Genomic DNA, 20,982 nt, shown 5'->3' with positions numbered 1-20,982 from the left:
AATGCAAAGTGGCAAGTCATTTACTGCAGAGTTACAGGAAGTGCAAATTTGATCTGGTGTGTGACAAGTTGAAAGCTCTATTTTGCTGCCCGTGTTATAGAAATAGCTTGCTATTTGCGCATTGTTTTAGATAAACCTTTCGCTGGAAAGAGTGACCTGAGGTGGCCATAGACATATAGCTGCCCTTATGTTTGTGACTGTCATAAGTAATGTTTCCTCTACCTTGCTAGAGACAGACATGATAAAATCAGCAGGTGTTCATGCAACTATGATGCCTTTGTTAGGAGGACACTGGCGGAATATTTCTTTATGTGAGTGTTTGTCTTAAAGTTTACCTTTGCCCCCAAACAGCTGGGACACTTAGGATTTTTCAATTTGTTAACACCTTACTTCTGGTGTTCCCGTTATTACCTCTCTGAATCCTTAGAACAGAGCTCTGTCGTGGGGTGGTTTTTAGGAGCACAGTCTCTGGACCAGCTATCAGGGAAATGAATTCTAGCTTGAAATGCTAGTGTGATACTTTGGGCAAGAAACTTAACTTGTGTAGGCCTCATTTTCTCCCCTGGTAAAATGAGGATAGTAATCACACCACATTTACAGAGTTGTTGTGAAGGTTAAGGCAATGCATGTGAAATTCTTAACACAATGGCTTATTCAAGGAATGAAATCCTTACAGTCCCGTTAGGTGGGTGAGGCAAATATGAAGCAGAAAGACATCAAGAAGTTAAGTAAGACACTCGGCCTAAAGCCACATAGTTGCAGAGTTGGATGGAGTCACATCAGCCATTCCCATTTTAGTCTTCTTTTAAAGGCTGCTTTGCTCTCTTAATTAAACACATATGTGTATATGCAGCTGTTGACTTTCAGATGTGATGTTTTGTCAACAAATGTAATTATGGAGCTTATGCATTGCAACAGACATAGTTGTGAGGCAACGTGGCTGCCACGATGGGGCTTATCTACGCCCAAGCGCCCACACACCTAAGCACAGACAGGCACGCATCTACATTCAGAATGTTCCCCTCTCAAAGGAAACTTCAGACTCTTTGCGCATATCTTCCTTCTAGTTATGGTTCTGTCACAACCTGGGCACTCACTCAGAGCCTCAGCCTCCTTGCTAGTAAAATAGAAATAATAGTACATGACTTGTAGTATTATTAATTAAGAGATTACTAATCAGAATTTAAGATAGTGTATGGAAAGTCCTTAGCACTGAGCCTGGCACAGAATAAAGTCCTAATAAATGTTAGCTAATATCTTTATTGTTGCCCTTGCTGATGGGGCACCGTGCTGGTGCCCGTGGTGTTTGTGAGGAGTCAGAGAGGGAAGACTCTCCTGACCAAACAATCTAAAAGTTGGCTATCTTAGGGGCCCCTGGGTGGCTCACTCGGTTAAGTGTCCGACTTCAGCTCAGGTCATGATCTCGTGGTTCGTGGGTTCGAGCCCCGTGTCGGGCTCTGTGCTGACAGCTCAGAGCCTGGAGCCTGCTTCAGATTCTGTGTCTCCCACTCCCTCTGCCCCTCCCCCACTCATGCCCTGTCTCTCTCAGTCTCTCAAAAATAAATAAACGTTAAAAAAAAATTAAAAGTTGGCTATCTTTTTCTCTATGTTATGTCTCATAACTCTTATGATTGACAATCTGAACTGACCTTTCTTATTTATCATCTCTTTGCCCCTATTAGAATTATGTTCCACAGAGGAGGGAACCCAGGACAATGCTGGACACATAGCAAGTGTCCCCCTAAAAGTCTGTAAATGAGTTAATGAGTGAAGAAGAGTTTGAAAGCAACGGGGAAGAGGAAGGAAGTAACCTGTGTGAGCAAAGAGGGATGGAAGAGCCTATATTACCAACCTGTCACATGAATTTCTGGGTCTGTCAGCCACCAGCATTTGTTAAGAAGGAGGCAGCTTCCCAGAGGCAGTCTGCTAAAGAAATCAGGAATAATGTGATAGAGCACATGCAGTGAATGAAGCAAGAGTCTTTCTCCTCATGGGGATGGGGAACAAGTAAAACCTGTGTCGACATACTTGTCTGTGATCAGAGTTCAGGTCAACCTCATCCCCCAACTTTTCATGACTGTCACGATCCTGCTATCAAAATCCCGTTTTCCAATATCCTAGTTACTCTCCAAAATTGCGGTTGCAAGTTTCAGTCGACCAAATTGATTGCAGATGCCTTCAAAGATAGTGTCTGTGTGCACAAAGAAGCCTGCCATATGCTGATGAGCTTTAAGTGAGTTACTATATGTGACACAATTACAGTAGTGACTGGCACACAGCAACAGCTCCATAAATGTTCCCTGTTGCTGCACTTGTTATTATTATCATTACCATTTATTCAAAAAGGATTTACGGAGCTCCTATTATGTGCCTGCAGATGTTTTGGACTCAAGATATTTCATAGTAAACTAAACAGACCAGCTCTTGGACTTCATGGAGTCTATGATGTAGTGGCGGGGTTCAGGAAATAAAGTTTAGTATGTGATGCGGAATAGTGATTGATTGTGCTCCCTAGGTGGGTGGCTGGAGACTACACTCTTGGTGAGGACAGGCCCCCATCTGCCTTGTTAAACACTGTCCCTTTAGTATCTTGCGAAGAGCACGGCAGGCCTTCAGTTCACACTGGATGAATGACTAAAGGAGTGAAATTCTGAAAGGGGGTCTAGTTTAACGTGGGCGCTGCAGATTCTTGATTTAGGCTCTGTGTGCAGATACCATAGGAGCTCTGCAGGTTCGAGGACTCTGTTTACTGGCAAAGTCTGGGTTAGAGTATATGTGGGTGGACAAGGGGGAAGAGAATGAGGCTGTGAGAGCAGGCATATACATAAGCAAAATCTGTGTGGAACTGAGGTAACGCGCAAGGCAAAGTCTTTGGTTGTGTATTTTTGAGGTAAATCTTAGCTGATGTGTGAGTCCACGTGGAGGGTTCTGACTGGCGTAAACCTGAGCTTCAGTCAGCTTGTGGGGTATTAGCGGTGGGTTGGTTGTATGAGGACAGGGTATTGGAAGTATTCTGCAAGGCACAACCCAGGGAACTGTGCATGCCTTTGACCTATAATGTAATTTGTCTGGGAGGCAAATTATGGGTGCTTAAAAAGCAAAATCTAGGGTGCTAAATATGAGGTGAGAATGGTTCGAGGGTAGATTTGTCTGTGAGTCAATTACAGGCTTTTGTGATCGTCATTGAAGAGGGTACCGATTCAGAGGTTCTTTATTTGAGGATGCAGGTTTGTGAGGCAGATTCTAGAAGCGGGGACAATTGTGAGACAATGCTAAGATGAGGAGGAGACAAATCTGGGATTATGGGTAAGCAAAGTCTAGGATTGTGAGTCTGGCATATCTGTGTGGGTGCGTGTTGTTGTAAATCAGAGCCCGGCTTTGACACGAACACACCTGAGCCCACTAGGTTTGCGTGCACGAGCGGGGCAGAGAGGTTTGTGTTTGAGAGGCACACTCGGAAGTCAGTGTGGGTGAAAGAGGGTTTCTGTGCCTGTGCGAGAGAGGCGAGTTCTTGAGTGTGGATCTGGGGGCCGCTGGGCGAGCGGAAAGCGTGCGTGCGTGTGTGTGCGCGCGCGCCAAGTTGGGATTTCTACTTTCCAAGGGGCCCCCAGGCCGCGCGACCCTGCGAGGCCACGTTAGGGTCGGGTGCGCGCCGAGGGGCGGCGGGCGGGCGACAGGTCCCGAGCCGGAGCGCGCCGCTGCCCCGGCCCCTGCGCCGCGCGCTCGCTGGCTGGCTGGGGACTGGCAGCAACCGGAGCTGCACTGCCGCCTCTGGCGCGAACGCTCAGGCGCCTCCTCCCGCCCCAGTCACTGTGGCTCGGAGCACGCTGCCGGCGGCTGCCCTTTCCGCCTCTGGGGGAGCAAAGCCGCGGGCCCGCCGTGCGCCTGAACCATGGCCTCGGGCCGGAGGGGCTGGGACAGCTCCCACGAGGACGATCTGCCCGTGTACCTGGCCAGGCCGGGCACCACGGACCAGGTCCCGCGGCAGAAGTACGGCGGCATGTTCTGCAACGTGGAGGGCGCCTTCGAGAGCAAGACGCTGGATTTCGATGCCCTGAGCGTGGGGCAGCGGGGCGCGAAGACTCCCCGGAGCAGCCAGGGCAGCGGCCGCGGCTCCGGGAGCCGGCCGGGAGTGGAGGGGGACACCCCGCGCCGGGGCCAAGGCCGGGAGGAGGGCAGGGAGCCCGCGCCCGCGTCGCCCGCGTCGCCCGCGCCCGCCGGGGTGGAGATCCGGAGCGCCACCGGCAAGGAGGTTTTGCAGAACCTCGGCCCCAAGGACAAGGTAAGGGGGCCCGCGGCTCTCCTCCTCCGCCCTCGCTCCCTTGGCAGCCCGGGGCGACGCGGCCCGGGCACAACTTTCTCCCGCTCACTCAGCTCGGGGGAAGGGGGACAGGGAGGTGAAGGGCATCCTCTGCTGAGCATAGCGCGACCTCTCAGCCCGGACCGATATTCGCGCGGGTTCCTAACTGCAGCATCTTCGTGGGCGCGGGACCCGGGTGCGCGGGTTTCCCCCGCTTCCCCGCAGCACCCCCGGGCCGGCGGGTCTGGGTGGGTGTGTCAGCCGGGCCAGCCAGGAAGGCTTCGTGATTTCTAGCCCTTCTCTCCGTCTGAGTAACCACTGGCACAATTGTCTTGGCCCCACTCTGGCCCTCGATTAAATCTCAACCCGGGTCACCAGGGCAGAGGGCACACTGGCGCTGGGAAGATGGGGGTCATCTCCATAGTCCCCGGATGAACGTACAGGATGGGCGGTCCCCCCTCTTACTTTTGAAACATCAGCTCTGTCCCTGAAACTTTCGGGTGTGGAGCCACTAGACTAAACACCCTCATCTGCGTGCCTCTCTTCTGTCCTAGGTCGACATTTCACATCTGTGTTTGTAAAGTGTACATTTGTGTACAAAGCTTGTTGCAAGACTGGGTACCACAGGGATCCAGCTGTCTCTGGAAGACTATCACTTATTTTTGAAAACAGCAAGAGTATTAAGGGTGCACTTTAAACTAGCACAAGCTGCAAATTCTCTGCTGCTTTTCCATATGCCAAAGCCAATTTCTTCTGTATGTGTGTTTTTGAGAAACTCGTGACACCCTGAACTGGCTGAAGGTATGGCACTGAAATCCAGCCTGCTCTCATCTATTTGTTTGTTTCATAGAAAATCAGAACCGTAGTTCAGAAAATTCAGGGTCTGGGCAGGGCTGGAGTATTCGAAGTTCAAACTGACGCTTTTGAGTTGGGGAACAATAGTAATCAGATACGTCACTCTTGTGTAGATAATGGCTGCAAAATCCATCCACATATATTATTCTCTGTGAATACTGGTATGAATAATAACCCAAAATGGAAATGTCTGCCCCAGAGCAATTACAGTTAATGCTTACCCAAGTTTTAGATGTTTTTCCATTCAAATGCAGTGAGGCAGTCAAAGGAAGGCATATCTCTGCACTGTTTGATTTTGGGAAGTTTAAAAAAATAAACAAAGCTTTAATTATTGATACCACTAGGGAAAGAGAGCACTGAAGTTAGTATTGTGTAAAGACACCTTTGGGAAACAATGTCCGTGCCCCTTGGAATCACTCGTTTAGTTGGTGATTTTCATATCATCCTTAGAGTATGGGATCCCTGTAGGCCCTGCTCAAATACCCTTTTAGGAAAAACTTCGGATATTTTGGAAAAGCTGTGGCTGATTTCTAAACTTAAGAATGGCGTTCCAGGAAGATTATCGCCTCTCTTCAGGTCTGAGCTGATCCCTATTGAAATGTTCCCTTCCTGACTCTAAGGGGTGGGAAAAGTGATGGAAAAGGTCGGTAACAATTGCTGTGAGTCAGTGCTATTCCCTTTGCTGGAACACCCCTGATGTAAGCCAGATAATATGCCTGGTTTGCAAGATTTAAGGATGGTAACTAGAGAAAGGGAAAATGTTCCTCCTTTAAACCCAGACATTCTCTTCGTTTTCTTTCCTTTTGCAAACCCTATACTTTTGGCTCCTAATTGAAAAATAATAATACAACTTAAGCATCAGCAGGATTTCTAGTGCTACATGGTTATTTGTAAGTTCAGGCTTGCTGTCAGCTTCATTCAGGCCCTGTTATTATCTCTAATTTGGTTGAATCACACTGCTACAAGAGTCAGCAGACCTTATCTACTTCTGTTCTTGATGGCTATTTCCTTGAGGGAAGGGATTGTGTGTTTGGATTTATCACTATAGCTGAAATGCCTGGAACACTGGAGGTGTTCCAGAAATGGCTGGTATATTAAACCTCCTTAATGAATCCATATTTTTTGCTACATAGATGCAGAATGATTGTCTGGTCTCTCATTTATTTTTTATATTTTAGTTTTGAATGTTTTAGAAGTAAACTCTAGGCCCAATGTGGGGTTTGAATTCACAACCCCAAGGTCAAGAGTCCCATGCTCTACTGACTGAGCCAGCCAGCTGCCCCTTTTGGCCTCTTATTTAAATACCACCATTTTCAGTGAGCCTGTACCTTGTGAAGCAGCTTTCAGAAAACGTCACTTTAAAAAAATTAAATTAAACCCAAATCTGCCTACTTGTGGTTTCTATAAACTATTCTCGGTTCTGACCTTTTAAAATATAAGAATAGAGTTTTTTTTTTTTTAAATTTCTGAGGTATTTTAATGACTTGAAGCATGTGGGTTTGTTTATCTGTCAGAAAAGTTGGGTATTGCCACAGTAACAAGCAATCCCCACATCTCAGTGGCTTAACGAAACAGTCACAGTTGATTTCTTGCTCCTGTTACTTATCCACCATGGGTCACAGGGCAGCTCTGCCCATCATTTCCCCCCAGGGACCTAGACTGATGGAGGTTTCACCTCTATGCTCTCATGTTAGGAAGAACATGGGCGTGTTGCTCATAGGCTCTGGAACTCCCTTGCTGAGGTTGTGAACATGACTTAGGTTCACATGTCACTGGCCAGAGCAAATCACTAACCTGTGTCCAAAAGAATTGGGAGGGTGCAATCTTACCATGATCCTGTAAGACAGAGATTAGAAATATTTGGAGGGGTTCCTGGCTGGCTCAGTGGGTGGAGCATGTGACGCTTCTTGATCTCAGGGCTATGAGTTCAAGCCTCATTTTGGGCATAGAGCTTACTTAAAAAAATAATAAAAAATGAAAAAAAAAACAAAACAAAGTATTTGGAGTATAGCTTTCATATCTCCCCTATACCTGGGGCCAGACTATTGGGATGAGCTCTGGCTCCACCCATCCAAATTATGTGACTATGAACGTATAACTCGGCCTCTGGGCCTGTGCTTTCTCACCTGCAGAATGTGAATAACAGTGAGTACTTTACACATATTGAGTACTCAGCACATATTAGTTATGATTACTCTTTGAGTTTTCACTGCCCTTTATATGTTTGAGGGCAACTGTATTCTTCCTAAAATTCTCTCTTTTAGCCTTATCATTCCTGCCTTCTTTAGCCCTCTCTTATGTAAGCCTTTCACCCTTCTGATTTACTTTTCAGGTTTTACTATATTTTATAAATATTCTTTCAAAAAATGCGGTGCACAGAACTGAACACAGTGCTCCAGATGGGATATGGTCGTGGCAAAGTATATTAGGCTAGTTAATGTCCTTGACTTACATGGACATCATATGCTTTTGTAGTAGGAGAGCCAGAATTCAAACAGATTTTTCTGAGTCCAGAGTCCATTTTTCTGAGTTCTGACTCCTTCTTTCCAGAGAGGGAGACTGCTGTTTTATTTTAATTCGGTGAGCCTGACCCTGGTGTCTGCTCCTGATGTGTTACTGTCATGCAGGGCAAGGACAGAACTTTCTGCCACACCTCTAGCACTTTCCTCCATCTTGCCGCCAGCCCATTATTCAGAGCAGTTGGAGAACAGTTGCCCAGCCTATGAAAAGAGTTGCTGCAAAATCCTTATTTTTTCAAGTTGAATGCAAAGTTATTAAAAGAGATTTTAAAAAAAATGTCTTGATAAACTCACAGTATGCTTTGTCTACAGCATACCTCCTTATTAACCCCCACCTTAAGGAAATAAGTTTAGTTAATAAATGCATAAATTATGAAGAGATTCTACAACAACCTGTGTGGGAGAATAAAAGTAAAAAAAGGTCTCTGAGTTATACTTTGAATGACAAGTGCCATATTTGAGGTATGATTGGGTGTTTATATTGTGGTTCTGGAGCTACCTGTAAACACCTTGTTAAATAATGCACCTAGATTTTTTTCTTCTGATAGGCATTTATACTGCCCAAATCCTCCCTGGTTGGCTCACATAACTTTTCGTTTATAACTTTTGACAGTAAGTGCATAAAAAAGCAGTTGTAAATGAAAAGGAAGTATTTTTCACCATTTCTCAAGATGGTTTCCAGAGTTTTTCTTGCAGCGAAGAAATTACTAAGGGGAGGAGAATGATGATATATGGTCTGCCAAGAGCAAATGATACTGCAAAAACTCTGTCATCCAGTGAAAACAAAGTAATGACATTATGATTACATGGGTCTATTGATAACTCCCAGTCAGGAGCCGTGGGTCATTTCTAGTCCCCTGTTTCCCACATGGGCCACTTTGGTGCAAGTTGTTTCTTTTGTGAAGTCAGTAGGGGTTCTGGGTGTAGGAGGAGAGCATTTGAAACGGGCAAGTTGTGGCTCTTACCTTTTTTTTTTTTTTTTTTTTTTTTTAAATCATTCATCCTGTGCCTTTTTGCTCCTGGGTGGAAAATTTTCAAAACGATCCAGAGAAGCTGAAGTTGTCCTCCTTACCCCATGCAAGAGAAGACAGCTGGAAATAGAATTCTAGGTTTATAAAGTCCTCTCCACATCATCAGAATCCCTGGAGTGTATGAATTTTTCAAAGCTGCTCTGACAAACCAAAGTCCGCACTTAGGCTGGGAGAAAAGGCTCTTGGGTACCTGGCCCCCAGGCCACACTCGAATCAGGAACTATATTAACTTACCCAAACTTGGAAGTGTTTGAAACCTTTCAGAACTTTGGTTTAGTTTGACAGTAGGCATTTGAGGAACATAAAAAAACGTACCTTCCAAGTAATGCTGCGATTGGCAGGGTTCCCTCAAAGTAATGGTCCCTGGAGACAGGGTATTGCTGACGGCTCTTGTAAGTAATGTCTAAGACGGCCAGGGGACTGTCCGTGATGTTTTTCTGTCAGTGATTTCTATAGCTGATTCTCTTTATGATTAATTTCCCCTGGGCGTTATTCCTGCAGATAATGTTCCTGTGAGACAGTGGATAGAGCTTACTAGGAGTAGGGCAGCCTGCCTGAGAATGCAGGCTATAACTGGCAGCTCAGCTCTCCATTTTTGAGAAGAGGCAGAAGTCCATTTATGTGTGTAAGCACTTTTTAAAAGTTAAGCTTATAGGAAGATGGAATGTGAAAGTTTATCTGTACTCTTTTAGAAAAAAATTTTTTTAATGTTTATTTATTTTCAAGAGAGAGAGAGAAAGAGAAAGAGTGTGAGCAGGGGAAGGGCACACAGAAAGGGAGACACAGAAGCCAAACCAGGTTCCGGGCTCTGAGCTGTCCGCACAGAGCCCTACATGGGGCTGGAACACATGAACCGTGAGATCATGACCTGAAGTCAGACGCTTAACTGACTGAGCCACCCAGGCACCCCAAAGTTTATCTGTACTCTTAACCTGGACTTATGTGGCTTTGAAAAACCAGTTCTACTCCATCAAAAACCAATGAGATGAGGCAAACAAACAATAAACAAAGCAACAAACAAACTAAACCGAGAGGATAAAGCATTAGCAGTCTCAACTTGGAGACGCAATCTTTAACCAGCTTGGGCAACTCACCTCCCTTCTCTCTGAGACTTAGCTTTCTCCTTTCTAAAATGAAGGGCCTTGGGGCGCCTGGGTGGCTCAGTCGGTTAAGCGTCCAACTTCGGCTCAGGTCATGATCTCGCGGTCTGTGAGTTCGAGCCCCGCGTCCGGCTCTGGGCTGATGGCTCGGAGCCTGGAGCCTGCTTCCGATTCTGTGTCTCCCTCTCTCTCTGCCCCTCCCCCGTTCATGCTCTGTCTCTCTCTGTCCCAAAAATAAATAAACGTTAAAAAAAAAATTTAAAAAAAAGTAAAAAAAATAAAATGAAGGGCCTGGACCAGGTCTATAAGCTTCTTTTATTGTACACCTCTATGCAAAAATTTTTTGAGCATGGTCTCTCTCTCTCTATGTATAGGTACACACGTGCATATGCATAAATTACATGCACAACATACATACAATTGGCCCTTGAGAAACACAGGGGTTAGGGTGCTAACCCCCATGCAGTCAAAAGTCCATGTATACCCATGGACTCCCCTGAACCTTAACCATTAATAGCTTGCTGTTGACCAGAAGCCTTACTGATAACATAAACAGTCAATTAATACAGTTTATATACAGTTTGTATATAAAATACAAACATTTTGTATGTTATACGTATTGCATGCTGTATTCTTATGAGAAAGTAAGCTAGAGAAAAGAAAATGTTATTAAGAGAATTGTAAGGAAGAGAAAATATATGCACAGTACTGTATGGTATTTATAAAAATAAATCCACATGTAAATGGACCAGTGCAGTTCAAACCTGTGTTGTTCACTGGTCAACTGTATTAATATCTTATGACTGTTATACAATACAAAACAAGTACAAAGTAAAATATTGTATATACAAATATAGATCCTGATATTTTTCTCTTGTATCCTAGTGGCTTGTCTTGCCCACACAATTGGGTAAGTGCTCGTGAGTCCTTAATCTTCAGATCAAAGCCATAACAGTCAGTGGTTCTAATATTATGGTCATTAATGAATTCATTGTCAATTTGAGTTCTTCAGTGATATATGCTCTTTTATTGACCAGTTTCTAAGAGAAATAAACTGTGGAAGCCTTGCAGTGAGGCTACAGACCGAGTGTTGGTAGTGCTCAGTATACTCTCTTTCTGTATGTGAGGTTGGGCCAGTGGGGTGTGGACAACAAGGTCACCATAAATAGGGTGAGGAGTCCCCAGACCTCCCTTCAGCGTCTAATTTTTTCTGTACTCCTTTATTCTAAAAACACTTATTAAGCACCAGCTATGTAGGTGCACAATCAAAACCTAAGACGAACCAAAGAGATAAACAATAGGAAAGCATTAACTGCATTTCCTTGTAGTCTCCCGTTGAAAATTGCTGTTACTACAATGGTGTATTTTCTTTACATCTGTGTGTGTGTGACACATATGTTTTTCATTCCAAAATAAAAGTGGGAATATACATTATTATATATTTTTAAACTATTTTTGACCACTTTAATAAATTTTAATAAACTTTATTTCTGAGAACAGTTTTAGGTTCACAGCAAAAATGAGTGGAAAGTACAGAGATTTCCCTTGTTTCTCCTGCCCCCACACTTTCATAGCTCCCTCCGTTATCCACATCTCCCACCAGAGCGGTACATTTCTTACACTTGAAGAACGCTCACTGACATATCTTTTATCACCCACAGGCCATAGTTTACATTAGGGTTCACTCTTGGTGTTGTACAGTCTGTGGATTTTGACAAATGCATAATGATATATATCCACCATTATAGTAGGAAACACAGTATTTTCATTGCCCTGGAAGTCCATTGTGCTCACCTATTCATCCCTCCCTTTCTTCTAAACGCTGGCAACTACAATCTTTCTATTGTCTCCATAGTTTTGCCTTTGTTAGAATGTCATATATTGGGAGTCATACAGTCTGTAGCTTTTTCAGATTGCCTTCTTTCACTTAGCAATATGTATTTAACAATCCTCCAAATCTTTTCATGGCTGGAAAGCTCATATCTTTTTAGCATGGAATGATATTCCATTTTCTGGATGTACAGTTTATCCATTCACCTACTGGAGGACATTTTGGTTGCTTCTCAGTTTTGGCAATCATGACTCAAGCTTCTATAAACATTTGTATGTAGCTTTTTATGTGGACATTTCATTTGAGTAAATACCAAGGAGTGCAGTTGTTGAATGGTGTTGGATGAGTACTTTTAATTTTGTAAGAAATCTCTAAACCGTCTTCCAAAGTGGGTGTACCATTTTTTGTATTCCTACCAGCAATTAATGAGAGTTTCTGTTGCTCCACATCCTTGTCAGCATTTGGTGTTGTTACTGTTTTGGATTACGGCCTACAATAGTAGTAGATGTGTAGAGATTTCTCATTGTTGCTTATATTTACAATTCTCTGATGACATAATGTTGAACATCTTTTCATATGCTTATTGTCATCTGGGTATCTTTTTGGTGAGGTGTCTGTTCAGGTCTTTGGCCCATTTTCTAACTGGATTATTCATTTTCCTATTGCTGAGTTTTAAGAGTTCTTTGTATATTTTAGATAATAATCCTTTGTCAGGTATGTCTCTTGCAAATATTTTTCTCCCAGTCTATGGCTTGACATTGTTTTTTTGTAGAAAAGAAGTTTTTAATTTTACTGAAGTCCAGCTTATCCATTTTTTCTTTCATCAGTTATGCCTTTGGTGTTGTATCTAAAAAGTCATTGCCATACCCAAGGACATCTGGGGTTTTTTCTATCTTATTTTCTAGGAGTTTTATAGTTTTCATTTTACATTTAGGTCTCTGATCCATTTTGAGTTAATTTTTGTGAAGGGTTTAAAGTCTCTGTCTACATTCATTTTATTGCACGTGGATGTTCAATTGCTCCAGCACCATTTGTTGAAAAAGATTATCTTTTCCCCGTTCTATTGCTTTTGCTTCTTTGTCAAAGATCAGTTGACTCTATTTATATGGACCTATTTCTAGGTTTTCTGTTTTGATCTATTAATCTGCTTGTGTATTCTTTTGCCAATACCACATTGTCTTATTTTTTATTTATTCACTTTGAACGTTATTATTATTATTTTTTAAGCAGACTCCACACCCAATGTGGGGCATGAACTCATGACGGCAAGATCAAGAGTTGAATGCTCTTCCAACTGAGCCAGACAGGCACCTCTAATACCATATTGTCCTGATTAGTGTAGCTTCGTTGTAAGTCTTGAAGTTGAGTGGTGTCAGTTCTTTTGAGTTTCTCATCATTAAGTATGAGGTTAGCTGTAGGTTTTGAATTGATGTTCTTTATCAAGTTGAGGGCATTCTCATCTATACCTAGTTGGCTGAGAACTTTTATCATGCATGGGTGCCAGATTTTGTCAAGTGGTTTTCCTGCATCTGTTGATTTTGTTCACTATTCTTTTTTAGCCTCTTGATGTGGTAGATTACATTAATTTTCCAGTGTTGAACCAGCCTTCTATTCCTTGGATAAATTCCACTTGGTCATGGTATGTAATTCTTTGTATACATTGTTAAATTTGATTTGCTAATATTTTGTCAACAGAATTTACATCTGTGCCTAAGAGAGGTATTGGTGTCTCCTTTTCTTTTTTGTAAGGTCTATCTGGTTTTGGATTCGAGTATGGTGTTCTCCTAGAATGAGCTAAGAAGTATTCCCTTTGCTTCTATCTCTGGAGGAGCTTGTAGAGATTGGCTTAATTTCTTCTTTAAATGTTTGCTAGAGTTCACCAGTGAACCCACCTGGGCCCAGTGCTGTTTAGGAATTAATTATTGATTAAATTTCTTTAATAGATATAGACCTATTCAGATTGTCTATTTCTTCTTGTGTGAGTTTACTAGATTGTGTCTTTCAAGGAAATTATCTATTTTATCTAGATTATCAAATTTGTGGGCATAGAGTTTTTCATAATATTCTTTCTTATCTTTTTAATGTTGATGGAATCTGTAGTGATGTCCCCTCTTTCATTTATGATAAAAGTAGTTTGGGTCTTCTCTTGTTTTTCTTAGTTATCCTAGCTAGATGCTTATCAATTTTATTGGTCAAAGAATCGGTTTTTGGCTTAGTTAATTTTCTTTATTGATTTCTTATTTTCAATTTCATTGATTTATGTTCTAATTTTTATTCTTTTCTTCTGCTTACTTTGGATCTAATTTGTCTTCTTTTTCTAGTTGTAAGATGGGCGCTTAGATTATTGATTTTCGGTTTTTTTTTTCCTTTTTAATATGTTCATTCAATGTTATAAATTTCCTTCTAAGCAATGTTTTAATTGCATCCCACAAATTTTGTTATACTATATTTTCACTTTAATTTACATCAAAATATTTATAAATTTCTTTTGAAAATTCTTCAGTGACCCATTTGTTATTTAAAAGGTATTTAATCAATTATTTTGGGGTTTTCCTGCTATCTTTTTGATACTCATTTATGTTTTAATTGTGTTAGAGCAGACATTATATGATTTATATTGTTTTAAATTTAAGATGTGTTTTATAGGACAGAATGGGGTCTATCTTGGTGAATGTTCTATGTGAGCTTGAGAAGAATGTAGATCCTTCTTTTGTTAGATAAAGTAGTCTGTGGTATCAGTAATATCTAGCTCATTGATAGTTCTATTGAATTCAACTATGTCCTTACTGATTTTCTGTCTGCTGGATCTGTCCATTTCCTACAGAGGGGTGTTTAGAGTCTCCAAATATAATAGTGGATTCATCTGTTTCTCCTTGCAATTCTACTGGTTTTTCCTCACATACTTTGATGCTTTTTTTATAGACACATATATGTTAAGAATTATTATGTATTCTTGGAGAATTGACCATTTTATAATTATACCTGATGAATAACTTTCCTACTTTGAAATCTGCTTTGTCTGAAATTAACGTAGCTATTCCTGCTTTCTGTTGATTAGTGTTAGCAGAGTGTGTTTTTTCTCTACCCATTTACTTTTGGTTCATTTGTGTCCTTACATTTAAAGTTGGTTTCTTGTAGACAATGTATAGTGGCGTTGTGTTTTTGATCCACTCTGACAATTTCTGTCTTCTCATTCGTGCATTTAAACCATTGACATTCAAGGTGATTATTGATATAGCTAGACTCATATTTACTATATTTGCTGGTGTTTTCTGCTTCTTTTCCTTTTCCTTGTTCTTATTTTGTCTTCCATTCTTTTTCTGCCCTTTGTAAAGATTTTAATTGAGCATTTTATATGATTCCGTTTTCTCTCCTATCTTAGCATGTCAGTTACATTTAAAAAAAATGATTATTTATTTATTTTGAGAAAGCGAGTGAGTGGAGGAGGAGCAGACAGAGAGAAAAAGAGGGAGAGAGAGAATTCCAAGCAGGCCCCGCACTGTCAGCGCAGAGCCCTACGTGGGGCTCGAACTCAGGAACCATGAGATCATGACCTGAGCTGAAAACAAGAGTCCAAGCTTAACTGACTGAAGCACCCAGGTGCCCCTCACACTTCTTTTTTACTTTTTCTAGTGGTTGCCCTAGAGTTCGCAGTATGCATTTACGACTCACCCAGGTATACCTCCAAATAACACTGTACCACTTCATGGGTAGTGCAGGTACCATAAAATAACAAAATATTTACAATTCTTCCCTGCTCTGTCCCTTGTATTATTAGTTATTCACTTCACTTATACAGAAGCATATATAGACATATCTATTGAATGCATTGTTGCTATTATTATTTTGAACAAACCATTACATGTTAGATCAATTAAGGATGAGAAAAATTACATTTTTATATTAGCATCACTTATTCCTCCTGTAGTGCTCTTTCTTTTCTTCATGGACATTCACATTGCAGACCCCTATCATTTCTTGTTTGTGAAGAATTTCTTTTAACATTTCTTGCAAGGCAGATGTACTGCCAACACATTCCCTCAGTTTTTATTTGTCTGAGAAAGTCTTTATTTCTCCTTCCATTTTTTAAAATGATAGTGGACTGGGGCGCCTGGGTGGCGCAGTCGGTTAAGCGTCCGACTTCAGCCAGGTCACGATCTCGCGGTCCGTGAGTTCGAGCCCCGCGTCGGGCTCTGGGCTGATGGCTCAGAGCCTGGAGCCTGTTTCCGATTCTGTGTCTCCCTCTCTCTCTGCCCCTCCCCCGTTCATGCTCTGTCTCTCTCTGTCCCAAAAATAAATAAACGTTGAAAAAAAAAATTAAAATGATAGTGGACACATGTCATTAGTTTCTGGTATACAACAAAGTGATTCCACAAGACTACATGATATGCTATGCTCGCCACCCGTGTAGCTACCTTCTGTCACTATACAGCCCTATTACAGTACCACTCACTATATTCCCTGTGCTGTTCCTTTTATCCCAGTGACTTACTCATTTCATAACTGAAAGCCTTTATCTTCTGCTCCCCTTCACCCATTTTGCCCCTCTTTGACCCTCTTGGCCTCTGGCAACCATCAGTTTTTTCTCTGTATTTATGGGTCTGTTTCTGCTTTTTGTTTGTTTGTTTGTTCATTTGTTATGTTTTTTAGACTCCACACATAAGTAAAATCATATAGTACTTGTCTTTCTCTGACATTTCATTTAGCACTATACCCACTAGGTCTGTCCATGTTGATGCAAATGGCAAGATCTCATTTTTTTTATGGCTGAATAATATTCCATTATATGTGTGTGTATAGATATATATGTGTATATATACATATATGTGTATATATACATATACATATATATATATGTATATATATATCACATCTTCCTTATCCATTCGTCTGTGGATGGACACTTGGGTTGCTTCCATATCTTAGCTGTTGTATATAATACTGCAGAAAACATAGGGGTGTATGTATCTTTTCAAATTAGTGTTTTTGCTTTCTTTGGGTAAATACCCAGTAGTGGGATTACTGGATCATCTGGTATTTCTATTTTTAATTTTTTAAGGAACTTCCATGCTGTCTTCCCGTATGTTTTCCAGCCACTGTTGGTGGCTCCACCAATTTACATTCCCACCAACAGTGCATGAAGGTTCCTTTTTCTCTGCGTCCTTACCAGTGCTTGTTGTTTCTTGTCTTTCTGATTCTAACCATTCTGACAGGTGTGAAGTGATATCTTAACTGTGTTTTGATTTGCATTTCCCTGAGATGAGTGATGTTGGGCATCTTTTCATGTGTTCTTTTTCACTTTGGAAGGATATTTTGCAAGGTCAGAATTGTAGGATGGTGGGTTTTTTCTCTCAACACTTTATTTTTTGAATTTCTTTAAAAAAATTTTTTTAATGGTTAGTTTTGAGAGAGAGAGAGAGAGCACGCGCGTGAGAGCAAGCACTGGTGGGGGAGGGGCAGAGAGAGAGGGAAACACAGAAGCTGAAGCAGGCTCCAGTACAGAGCTGTCAGTACAGAACCTAACATGGGGCTCAAACTCACGAACTGTGAGATCATGACCTGAGCCGAAGTCGGACGCTTAATGGACTGAGCCACCCAGGCACCCTTCTCTCAACACTTTAAATATGTCAATCTATTCTCTTTTGTTTGTATGGTTTCTGAGAAGAAATCAGATGTAACTTTTATCTTTGCCTCTGTTGTGATGTATTACATATTTAGCTACTAGTTTCCATTTAAAAAAATTTTATTTAAAAAAATTTTTTAAAGTAATTTATACACCCAGTATGGGGCTTGAACCCACAACCCTAAGATCAAGAGTCGTATGTTCTGCTGACTGAGCCAGGCTTCCTGAGTTACTCATTTCTTTTAGTTGGACATTTATATTTTTGCTTTCAGTTTCAATTTCACTTTTACTTCTCTTCTTTTGTCATTGTAAATAAGGAGGTGAGAGATGTTCTTCTAGCCAAATCTTTGTGTGTATTCATTTCTTTACCATTCGTGAATGGAAACTTCCTGGAAACGGTTGCATGTGGTGTGGTTGTTTTCATGCTACCGGAAGAGTGAGCATGGGATGCTTGCTTGCCATGTGGGACTGCAAGGGCAGGACTCTGGGTAAATCAGGGAAGAAGAAGGAGGAGTGCAGGCTGGGCCACAATGCTCAACAGCAGAGATGAAGGGGCCACAGGAGCCAGGCAAGGGGGGGGTGGGTAAAGTAAAAGACGTTGGAAGAAGAAGATTTTAGATCTTAGCTGGAGGTAAAATGTAGAAAGAAAAAACAAAGCGTCTGTTCTCTCTCTACTAAAGTAGTTGTCAGCATAATCTCTTGGAATTCTACCTTTCCTTGGCTTTAGGGCACAGAGACGAGGTTCACGGTGTGTTCTAATGAAAAGCTTCATTTATGGAGTACTTGCTCATGCAAGGAGCTGCTGCACTGGCAATCCTTACACTAACCCTACGGAATAGGTATTAATATCTACATTGACTGGAAGAGAAACCGAATCTTGGAGAGGTGCCTTGACTTCCTTTAATTATACAACTAGAAAGGGATAAAGTCCAGATTTTGGCCTAAGGACTGTCTGATGGATTTTTGCATACTATTTTGCTGTTCTTTTATGTGGTGGCAGCTAAGCATTGGTACTGAGTGGGGTCCAGCTCTAGAACTGGCTTGGTTAAGAGGATCATCCCAATAAAATTTCTACCAGGGGGACTTTCTGGACAGTGAGTGGATGGGGCTCATAGAATCAAAATAGGGAGGCTGAATTTGATCAAGTCCAAAAGGTGAACACAGTTACTGAACCAGAAGACATTAGAAGCTCTGAATCCCGGGGGCACCTGGGTGGCTCAGTCAGTTAAGGGTCCTACTTCTGCTCAGGTCATAGTCTCATGGTGTATAAGTTCGAGCCCCATGTCAGGCTATGCACGGATGGCTCAGAGCCTGGAACCTGATTTGGATTCTGTGTTTACCCCCCTCTCTCTGTCCCTCCCTGGCTTGTGCTCTCTCTCTCTCTCTCTCAAGAGTAAATAAATAAACATTAAAAAAGAAGAAGAAGAAGAAGAAGAAGAAGAAGAAGAAGCAGCAGCAGCAGCTGTGAATCCCTAGAAAGAGGCCAAGAGGCGGAGCAAGGGAAGAAGTGGAGAGGCTCAGAGAGTTTTCATGATATTCCCCAAGTGCTGATGATAATTTTTCTTGGATGCTGTGACTTGTTGGTAGGTTCGCCTCATTTAAAGCACTTTTACTATCTGCTAAGGGCAGATCCTATTCAAAGGATGGTGCCAGAGATAGGGCTCAAATTGAGATCTACAGGAGGCCTGGGGCTCGCTCACACACCACTTTTCTAGACAATCTGTACCAAGGACAGAACGATTTGGTTTATTTCCAAGAAGCTAGCCTGTGTCCGAAGAGAAAAGATGCAGTGCTTATGTTGAGTTGCAAGTGGGCTAGGGAGGGACTGTTTTCCTCTTACTAATATCCTCACATTCTCTCACTTGGATAGAAAGAAAGAAACCCACTGAAATGGGAAGTTGAAGTTGTGGGATAAATGTATCCTAAGCGAGAAGTAAAAAAAAAAAAAAAAAAAAAAATACCATTGATGAATAATAATATCTCACACAATTGGTAGGGAGACAAAACCTTTCCAGAGATACAGTTTTCTTCTACTTACCAAGCAAGAGTGAGGAAGCCAGCCAGATCTTTTAGTGAGATTGTAGAGTGGAGTATAGGGAGTTTCTCCTGGGTGTTGGGGAGTTGAAATGAAGGCAGTATCTGGCAATGCATACCGTCAACTAAGAGTTTGTAAATAAAGGATGAGATATCCCTCACGTGCCTACAACAAGAGTCTATAAAAGCTTAGCTAATAAATATTTTAGGCTTTGTGGGCTATCAGGTGTCCACCCCAACTTCCAGAGTCTGTATAACAAAGTTATCCATAGACAATATGTGTGTGAATGAATGAGTGTTGCTGTGTGCCACTAAACTTTATTTACAGAAATTAGGCAGTGGGCTGGATTTGACCCACGGGCATTTGTTTGTCAGCTCTTGGTCTTGAATATAAAAGGGGCATAAGGGTGTATGGGATTGTGTGTTTGCATGAGCATTGGAGTAGCAGAGGGGACCTTAGCAGCTTTTCAATATGAAAAGATTTAGAAATTTGAGGTAACTAGGCAAAACCATTTGAAAGGCTCAGAAACACTTGTGCTCCTTTTAGGATGTCTGGAGTTTGGAGGAGGAAATTAAAAATAAACACATACCTGGCAATGAAGAGGAGAACACTGCAAGATTTTTTAGAGATGGCAAATTTATGAAGCGTAGACAAGGTTTTGTAAAGAACAAAGACGGGGAAGGGTCGAATAGGATAACCTGGAAATGACAGTGAGAAAGAAACAAATACAGGAAGTCAGTCCGAGTGATTAGGAAGAAGGAGGTCAGGCTGAAAATAAAGCTTTGCTGCCGTGCTAGAAAAAGCAGAGGTGTGAAGGCAGCCAACATCTTGGAGCTGCAAAGAGGAGAGCAAACGGTGGAAAATAGGTTCTCTTGGAGTCCTTAACAGAACGTGACATTGTTAAGTGAATGGGGAGAATGCTTACACGGAGAACATGCAAACAGATTTAAAAATGGGAAGTTTTGGGAGCTGAAATAATGCCTTTATGAATATGTGCTTAAGAGTGTTCAGAGAAAGGGTGTACTCGGGAGGGTGTGTACTGCCTTTTGGAACATGTATGCTCACCATTCAGGAACCCTGACTTGAGGTCAGGGATTCAGCTGGGGCTAGCTCCCCTCGGGGCATGCAGTGAGAGTCAGTGGCTGTCCCTTTGAGCTTTCATTCATTTATTTATTCTTTCTTCCATTCATGAGTCCAACAGATACTTACTAAGACTCCATCCTTAGCCTTTTCAGGGTCACTAGCAATCAGAGATCTGTCAGGTACTCGAAGGGATTTGCGAAAGAGGTGATGGCAGCTTTAAAGTGAGTGCTCAGAGGAAGGGCACGGGTTCCCCTTCCACCAAGGGAGGGAGAAGGAAGGAAATAGATATTCACAAAAAAGATTTCTCTGTCACATGGCAGATTCATCCGATTAGACTGTAGAATCTCAGAGCGAGGAGCAATTTCAAAGATTATTTTTCCTTTTCACTTTATGAATAGGAAAACTAAGACCCCAAGATGGGAATAAGGGTGAAAAATAAAAATTTTTGAGTGGTTATTATATACCAGGCACTCTTTTTTTTTTAACCTTGGTAAAATATGCATAACGTAAAAGTTTTCCATTTTAACTTTTTAAATTTTATTTTCTTTTTTTTTAATTGAAGTATAGTTGACTTTATTTTATTGGAGTATAGTGTCAATTTTTTG

The 20,982-nt window shown here is 41.8% G+C and overlaps 1 protein-coding gene across 1 annotated transcript in view; it reads left to right on the top strand.

The window, feature by feature from the left end:
* Positions 1-3,740: 3,740 nt before the first annotated feature.
* Positions 3,741-20,982, top strand: part of DPYSL3 (dihydropyrimidinase like 3) — a 113,505-nt gene continuing 96,263 nt past the window's right edge. The window contains exon 1 of the mRNA XM_015083169.3: positions 3,741-4,282. Coding sequence (XP_014938655.2) covers positions 3,893-4,282 — 390 coding nt within the window. The 5' untranslated portion in view covers positions 3,741-3,892. The remainder of the gene's footprint in view (positions 4,283-20,982) is intronic.

This window comes from Acinonyx jubatus, chromosome A1 (genome assembly GCF_027475565.1).
Source record: "Acinonyx jubatus isolate Ajub_Pintada_27869175 chromosome A1, VMU_Ajub_asm_v1.0, whole genome shotgun sequence".
In the NCBI taxonomy this organism is placed as follows: domain Eukaryota; kingdom Metazoa; phylum Chordata; class Mammalia; order Carnivora; family Felidae; genus Acinonyx; species Acinonyx jubatus.
This window is presented reverse-complemented; position numbering and strand designations above follow the sequence as displayed.